This window comes from Drosophila busckii, chromosome 2L, assembly GCF_011750605.1.
Source record: "Drosophila busckii strain San Diego stock center, stock number 13000-0081.31 chromosome 2L, ASM1175060v1, whole genome shotgun sequence".
Classification (NCBI taxonomy): Eukaryota; Metazoa; Arthropoda; class Insecta; order Diptera; family Drosophilidae; genus Drosophila; species Drosophila busckii.
The window spans coordinates 11,311,281-11,320,319 of record NC_046604.1 but is presented as its reverse complement, the minus strand read 5'-3'; the positions used below and the strand labels follow the sequence as shown (position 1 = coordinate 11,320,319).

Genomic DNA, 9,039 nt, shown 5'->3' with positions numbered 1-9,039 from the left:
CGCAGCACTGTAGAATTTAAACGAATGCAATTGCTCGCTCTCTCTCTGCCTCTCTCCCGCTCAGTTGCAGCAAACTGCGCTGCCAGCTGCGACTGCGCGCTCTCACGATCAGTAACGGTTCGTTGCAATGCGTGGGAAGCTGACAGCGCCCACTCCCTCTCTCTCTCTCTCTCTCTCTCTCTCTCAAGTTAACTAAAATATATTTTTATCAAAACTAACTAATTATGCTCAAATTATCAAACAATTAACTCAACACTCCGAGACTCAGACCCAAACCCAAACCCAGACCCAGGCAACTGTTTGCTTGGGCGTATTATAGGATATTTATATGCAAGGTGTTTACAAGTTTATGTTTGCCACGCCCCACGCCCACGACACGCAGCCTCAATGGGCCGCTCATTAAGCGTCTTTAGTGTGTTTATATAATATAAATTAGCTTAATTTGAAAACATTTTTTGATGCCAAAAGTTTGGCACTTCTCACACAGCAGCGAGACAGACAGACAGACAGACAGACAAGAGAGCAAACGAGTGGGAGGGGTGAGGGGGAAGTTCTATGGCAGCTGCTTTGGCTTACAGCTTGGCTAATTTATATGCCCGTTGGACATTCTCGAGTTGGCCAAAAAGTTGCGGCAAGTTTTTGCCAAGTCGGCGTGTCTCCGATTCCTGTTGCGGGTTAATAAGACGACGATGATGGCGGCGGCAACGGCGGCGGCCAACAAATTGCCAACATTACTCTTACCAGCCAAGACACTCGCTCTCGCTCTCGCTCTGCCTGCAAATAGACTTTTGAGTGTTGTACTTGGGCTAGACCTTGGGCTTGGGCTTGGGTTGTCTTGTTGACTTTGCCAGAGCAGCAGCGAAACAAAAGGGGGTGAGGAGCAGTCTTTTGAAAGTGTCAAAAGCGCAGGCAATTAATTTGGCCTAATTAGACTCTTGGTTGGCTGCTTGGCGCTTCAGCTTCAGTCTGATAGCCAAAGAGAGTTGCAATTTTTGTGGCTTGTCAAAAGCCGCAGCACTCAAGTTGGCCCCAGCCTCAGTACAATGCCTATTTGCATGAGAGTGAGCGATTTATGGCCAACTAAGTTTATTAACATGCCCAGATTTACAATAGAAAATGCACATAATCAGTACAAAGGCGACTTCCGTATATAGAATAATTTATGAACTGCTAAGCAAAGTCGAGGATTGAATTAAAGTTTGAGCGTCTTTTTGGAAATTAAGTGAGAATAAATAAATCAATCAAACAAACAAACAGTAAAATACTAAAGTTAAGTTAAACTTTTAATTAATTATTATTTATAAAAGAGTAAACTATGTATATATATTTAAAAGTATTTATTTAAGAAAAGATTTTAGGCTTTCTATAAATTGCATGCAAATTATTTCGTATTGTTGCGTTCAAAAATTATTAATAAATATGAAAAAATTATGTATAAAATAATAAATAAAATTAAAATAGACTATAGCCAAATATTATATAAACAATATAAACAATATAAACAATATTAAATGAGTTAATTCTAAATGCAATTGCTGCTAATTTGTGAGCATTGACAAAATGCAAAATACTTTTCAACAAATTTCTTTGCCACAATATTGCATATTTAGAATCAATTGCTCACTTGTTTTTGTTGTTGTTTTTGTGGTTTTTTGTGGCAAGTTAGGCGCTGCTCGCTGTGGCATGTGCTTGCGATAAGGCCAACGCTCTTGCTCGAACATTTAATAACAAATTTATGGGGCTAACTGTGTGGTGCATAGTTTCGGGCCTGGCCAACAACAACATCAGCAGCAGCAGCAGCAGCAGCAGAATTTTTGCTGCATAAATTGTTAAATGGCTGGGACGACATTATAGTGGCAATTGTGCGCCTGGGCAGCCACAGAGAACTTTTCTGCTGGCCAGAGAGCTATAAATTATGGCCCCCAAAATTATTATATAAACGCCGAATGCCAAGCAATTGGCCAAGTGCCAAAAAGCGAGCGAACCATAAGCTAGCAAAACTTCGTTGTTGCTCTTGTTATGTACCCACAGCAGTTAGTTATGTTGTAGTTGCTGTTGTTGTTGCTAAGCAAATTATGGCATGGCATAGAAAAATATCAGCAACTGTTACGTTGCGGACATTAGAAAGGAAGTGAAGCCAAAAGAAATGCAGCTGGCCAAAATTATCTGTGGCCAGCAAAAAGATTTCTCGTGCATTTCTGTTTGGGCCAAAAGCCTGACAACTTTTCGCTAAACTTTTCGCAATGAAAGCAACAATAGCGCCAAATAGTTTTTAACTTTTTAGTTGCGCATGCAAAAAGATTCGAAATGCGTTCTATAAATAAAAATGCTTCACTCTTTATAATAAAATCTTCAAAAAAAAAAAGATAACTGCTCTTTGCTCACTCTTCAATTTCAATCTTATCGTTTATTGTTATTTTTGAAATGAACAAAGCACAACTTTATTTGTTATACAAATATTTTCAACATTTCATTTTCAACAGACTTGTGTAAATGCTATTAGCACTTGCATTAAAAGCTTTATTTAACAAAATTAATAAATGCATTTGCAAAACGCACTTGATTGCAATGTTTATTAAACAAATTTGCAAGCGGCATTGCCAAATGCTCAACTCCCAGACTCTGGGCTATAAACGATTTGTACGATAAAAGTTATGGCAGTCATTGTCTGATTCGAATTGTTCAGACTGTTGTTGTTATTTGGATTTCAGCGAGAGAGTGAGGCAAAGTTAATCGTGTGAGATATAAAAACCAAACAATAATTACACGCAAGCGAAGTTCAACAAGTGCAAACATGTAAATAAACAGATAAATGTGTTGGAGGTAACAAATAATATTTTGTGAGTCAGAGAGCGCGCTCAACTTGTTTGCAGGTAGATAAAAAAAAGAAAATTAAAATAGACAAGAATTCTACAAAACTTGTCATGTGAGCAAAGCTACACACAGACAAGATATTAATGAATGAGCTGCAAAGAGAGCGAGAGCAAGAGCGAGAGCGAGCGCAGCAGCCAAAGCTTACGCTCTTCAAACAGGTGAGAGCGTTGCTCAAAAGCTTCTGCGTCGACTGCTCAGTTGTGTTTGAAACGTTTTGGGAAGCGGAACACGCAGCAAACGAAAACGGTAAAAGGGCAGAGCGAGAGAGAGCGCTGCGCTGCGCCTTTGAGCCAAGCTTAGCTGCGTTTTAATTTCATTAATGTTATTGTTGCTTTCGCTTTTGGGGCTTTGGGTGTGACGCGTTCTCGTTCAGTGTGAGGTGAACGTGTGAGCGGGCAACACGTCAACGCAACGAAAACGCGCGACGCGCTGCGCTAAAAACAAAACAGAAAAAACAAGTTAAAACAGAGAGAGAGAAGCGAAAACGATTAACAGCGGCAACAACTCAAGTGTGAACTGTGTGTGTGTGTTTTTGAGGTTATGTAACTTCGAGTTAAAAAGCAATAACAGCAGCTAACTAAAAACGCCAAACACGTTCGAAGACAAACGCGCAAATTGCACATTCCAACAAAAAATATGGAGCACGAGTCGCAAGCGCAGGCGCCAACGCAGGCGCCAACGCCGTCGCATCCGCTGCAGGATGTGCCGTTGGCTGAGGAGCAGCAACAACAACAGACGCCCAAAAATTGGGTTAAATTTGATGACGAAGCGACAGCGACAGACGGCAGTGAAAATAACAACAATGAAGGCAATGCCACACAGTCGACGTCGCAGTCGCAGTCGCAGCAGCAGCAAAACAAGTTAATGCTGCCCCCACCGCCGCCGTCTGTGGTAAGCAGCAACAACAACAGACGCGCGCGCTCGCGCAGTCCAGCAGCAACAACAACAACAACTACTCCAGAACCAGCGCAGGTTAGTTCTCTCTCTCTCGCGCTCTCTCTCTCTCTCTCTCTGTCTTTCGCTCTCACGTGTTGCATTCCATTGCCGCTTGAGCTAAAGTGCGTAGCTCCCTCTTTTGTAATTTTTTTTTTTGTCATTTGGCTACGTTGCATGCATGACTAATTGATTTGCAGCTTGGGGCGCTTAGGGCGTGGCTAACGGCATTTTGTTTATCTGGCAAAGCTTTTACACTTATTGCCTTTCAACAGTCTTATGTTGTTTATATCAAGTTGCTGAACACACTTGTCGCCCATTCGTATCATTTGAGATAAAAATAATAAACAAGCAATTTCTTGCTACGCCAGCTGCAATTTGTTTAAAGTCAATATTTAATAATTATTTACTCTTCATTCAGTGCGCTTGGCCTTGACTTCAAGTTTGTCTTTTCAGTCAGCAGCTGTGTTTAATATATAACTATAGCTAATAGACAGTTGGTCTTTAATTTACAGCCAAGTGTCATTTATTAGCAACAAATTCAATAAGTTATATATAAAATTATTTAAACAAATGAGCGCAAGTTTGTGCGATTTGCAATTGCTGCCGCATTTTGAAGCTTTCAAGCTTCATTGCCAACAAATTAGCTACACACAGTTAACCGTTTGCTTATCTCTCATTTGTCTTTGCATAATTAATTAAACAAGCAGCCAACTATAAATATTTGACTGTAATTTTAGCTCAGCTTATCTGTCATAAAGTTTCTCTTAAGTTCGTTCTCTAAATTTTATAAATTGCTGTTGGTTTTTGCGATTTAATGAGATCATAAATTTAACTGCACGCATTTGCTTTTAACTGCTTTAGCTTTTTATAGCACGCCATTGATCAATTATGGCAATAACTGAAACTACCTTAACACCCAAACCCCCCCTGTCACTATTAAGGCCCCAACTGCTGCCAAATACGTTCGAGGCTTTAAACGCGAGCGCTGCGTACGTGCAAATTGACAAATTGTTTTCAGTTTCAGTTAAGAGCTCCAAGCTCAGCTGGCAACTCAACTGACAGCTGAGACTTGCATTGATTTCACTAGTTTCAGCCACATAACATTTAATATTTAAGCATATTTATTGAAGCGTTCTATATACAATAAAAATATATAACAATTTAATTCTTTAGCTTGAGTTGCAAGCTAGAATTTCATTAAATACATTTTAGTACAATTTTTTTATGAGTTGCCTTAGCTAATTTGAGTTTCAAATAATAATAAATAATAATAATCATTCTCTTACATTTTTTCTATTTACGGTTCTTAAAGGCTGTTAAATGTTGTTGCTCGAGACTTTCATAGAATTGATCAACTAAATTTGTTGTGCTTATTAATGGCAAAATATAAAATTAATTTTATATAAACAAAGCTAATACTTGTGACTTTCACAAGCGTTTTTAAAAATCAGCTGACAAATGAGCAGCTTATGCAAAATACTCTTGTTATCATAAATTTTTGGCTTAAACTAAAACAACATTTTTATTGCATTCTCTTACAAACGATTTAAATACAAAATGCAAACATTTAAAGCAAGAGAAAGGTAAACATATCACTAACAGAAAATATATATCTTATAATCTGAAATATAAAAACTAAATGTAGCAGCTATTAATAAAATATTTGCTTGCGTGCTTAGAACGCTCAAAACTTTAACAACAAAGCAAAATAATTTAAATACAATTAAATAAGCTTGAAAGTATATTTTTTACATATTTTTATTCATGCTTAGTAAGTTCAAATCTTTATTTATTTATATATTTACTTAATGCGAACTATGTACAAAAAAGTATTACAAATCAAAGAAAATAAATACTGCAAATCAATAAGTAAATTATATAAATTCATATATTATGCGTGTTTAGCTACTATTTCTATATTCTATGCTATACATACTATATTTTTATTGTTAGTGCTTTATTTTCTTTTATTAAGCTCTTGAGTATTGTGGCAGCAAATCAATAAGTAGCATTGATTTTCTTGCAGCGCACTCAATTTGCATAATTCCACTTTGTGGTCGTTGGCGGCGTCTTAGTGTTGGGGCCAAGTGCATTAACCCATTGTTTGTCATATTTTACAGCGCGCTGCAGTTTCCTCCACCACAAGTGCGGCTGGAGCAACGTTAACGGATGTGACGCCCGCTGTTTTGACAACTGAGAGCACGCACGTTAATCTGAATGCATCCGGCAGTGGCAGCACTCCGTCCCGTTCACATCCACAGCAGCTAATAAACCAAAAAGCAAGTGCGGCAAATGCCGCAGCGGCCACAACATCATCAGCGTCAACAGCAGCAGCAGCAGCAGCAGCAACGTCCACTCAGCCAAATGGCAACAACAACAACAGCAAGAGCATCAGCATTGCGGTGGATCCAGCCGCCGGCATGCGCACTATTGAATTGTCAACGGGTCGTATACGTGAGGGTTTTGGTAAGCATCTAGCCAAGAGCAGCTACCACTGCAATTGAGAAAACATTTAAGAGATTAAGAACTGTTTGAAAATGATGAGCAAAGTTATTAAAGAGTTTGTTGGACAATTATATTAAACTAGCAATTGTTTATTATAAATAAAAGCTACAACTTAAATGTTTAAGACTTAATGCTTACTTTAGATAAGCGATAGGCGCTTAGGAGCTATTCGATTTTTACTCTTAGTTGCTTAATCAAAGTCTTTTGGTCCTTGAAGATCAAAATCTTTATAGAGCTTGAGAAGTTAAAGCACTCTACTTATTACCCTTTTATATTGGCAGCATTAACCATTAGGCAGCTCACACCAGAGCATCAATTAGCGACTCCTTATATAAATAAGTTAAATACATTAGTTAAAATAATAAGCAGATTTAATTGCCTTTAATCAGCTATATTCCTTTTTTATCAACTACTCGCATTGGTTTTGTGTATACAGAAATTTATTAAAAAATAATACAGCACTTGTAGCAACATTTATTTGCTTGTGTTCTGTACATGTATCAAAAATGTTATAAGAACTTGAATATAAAAATAATAACTGCTGTCATAGCTTCAAATTAGATTTCTACGCTTCTGTTCACATTCAATCAAATGCATATTTCGCTTACACTGTTGCTAACTAGCCGTACTCAATGCTATTGTCCCACCCACAGCTCAATGGAGATGTAATTGTGACACTGCTGCCGGCGAATACGAAGTGGCCCTGGATCACACCCGCCATATTTCGTCCCGAGCTGGTGCCCGAGGAGCTGATGGCCCAGGGCTTAACCGTAAGTTCCAATCAATCAATCAATTGCACACACAGCTAACATTAATTGCTTGGCTTGGCCCGCACAGCTCACTGTGGAGGACTATGTGAACGCCATGGAAACGCTGGTCAATGACTATCGCTTTACGGTCTATAATATTTGCTATAAACGCATACTGGTGTGCTGGATACTTTTTGCATTCACTGTGCTGCTGGCGCTGCTCTTCTCTGGACTGCAGGGCGTGGCGCTGTTCTCGCTGGGCGTGGGCTGGCTGTTCCTCAATGCGGCGGCCATATTCCTTTGCATGTGGGTGAAGCTGCGACTGTCGCGTGGGCTGGAGAAATGTTTGGCCCGAGTGAATAAGCAGCTGATGCGGCATAAGATTTTGCTGGTGCTGGACGATCGTGGACGCATTAGTTGCCACAAGGTGAATCTTTGCTTCATGTACTTCGATTCGACGCAGTGCGTGAAGTTTTCTCAATGAATTTCTGGAGCACACGGAGCAAAATGGCGGCGAGGCAATCAAGGCGGGCTGGGAGGCCAAGCTGGACATAGATGTTAACGATATTGTCATACAAGGCAGTCAGCCAGTGAGGCTATCACGCAAGCAGGTAAGACACACGCACACTCACACACACATAGCTATAAAGGCAGTATTTGTAGTTGTTACTTTCATTTTGCTCTCATGCGTAGTTTGCTTTACTTTCTTACTCTGATGCTTACGCTCTTGTTTGTTTCTTCTCTTCTTCAACGCTCATGCCATTGTCTCTCTCACCACACACAACACACACACACAACATGCATTTCAATTGACAATACACATAATCTCTTTAGGCTGTGGCCCAGGAGCTGTTTCTCAGCTACTTGCAACGCTGGGGCAAGGACTTTCTGCGGCGTCGTCTCGACTGGACGGTGCAAGAGGCGGGCGTACATGAGACTCCGCGACATCTGCAGTCCTCCATTTGTCCCTGCCAGTATGAGGAGGAGCTGCTGCGCAACAAAATTAAAATCAGTCTGCAGCATCGTCAATGCTGCGGCATTAATTGCATCAACTGCTGGCTGTAGCAAGCGAGCGCAAGTTTAAAGTTCCAGATTGATTTGTGCATTGTGAAAATTAAACGAATTGTTAAGCCAAGCGCAGTGTATTTGTTTTTCTTTGCAGCCTCAAAGTAGGCAACGTTTTATTTGTCATTACTCATACGCATTAACTAACAAGCAAACAATTAACAACTAACAACTACAACTACAACTACAGCTGTTCGCAACAACAATTAACCAACTGATGTACCAACTTCTTGTTTAACTCTGCTCTCTGTGTTTAGGAACGCGGCATGCAACTTTTCCTGCGCTACGGCTCCCGCTGGGGCATGGAAGCGTTGCGCGGCTTGGTGGATGTCACGCCGCTGGAGCCGGGACGGCATTGTGGGCAATTCCAATGCCCCTGCCAGTACATTAAAGAGCATCTGCAGTGCAAACCACGAGGCAAGTTCAAGTGTTGCAATCTAGTGCATTGGGTGTTGGCCTCTGAGCGCTACGATAACCAAAACTAAACATTTGTGCGCGCCTCTTTTTGTTTTATGTTTAATGTAACTAAATGAATTTATAGCAACTCTATAGCTAAGTAACATCAAACGAATTTGCCTAACTGCATTTATAACTATTTAGATAAATCTATGTGCATCTCTCTTTCATTTCAGATGTTAGTCCATAGTCGAATATATATTTTTTTTTTCTTTTTACTCTTTCATTTAATTTAACAACTGACTGCAATTTTCAATCTATTGTTAAAACAGTTGCCATAAACAGCATTGGCCAGGTAGTTTGGACACGTTTCCCTCTCTTTGGTGGCTAATCTACACCCACACACACACACACACCAACACACCCAAACTATTCAAAAATAATGAATTTATCTAAAGTCTTCGATTTTATTAGCTTACTTTGTATAAATTAGTTTAAATCTTATTTCTTAGCC

At 39.6% G+C, this 9,039-nt stretch overlaps 1 protein-coding gene across 1 annotated transcript; it reads left to right on the top strand.

Annotated features, from left to right (window-relative positions):
- The first annotated feature begins 3,146 nt into the window (after window positions 1-3,146).
- On the top strand, window positions 3,147-8,215 carry LOC108596286. The gene is given in 7 exon segments (XM_017981873.2): window positions 3,147-3,846; window positions 5,931-6,185; window positions 6,187-6,276; window positions 6,969-7,085; window positions 7,153-7,533; window positions 7,535-7,675; window positions 7,899-8,215. Coding segments are annotated over 7 exon segments (1,551 nt in total). The 5' UTR covers window positions 3,147-3,510; the 3' UTR covers window positions 8,130-8,215.
- The last annotated feature ends 824 nt before the right edge of the window (window positions 8,216-9,039 follow it).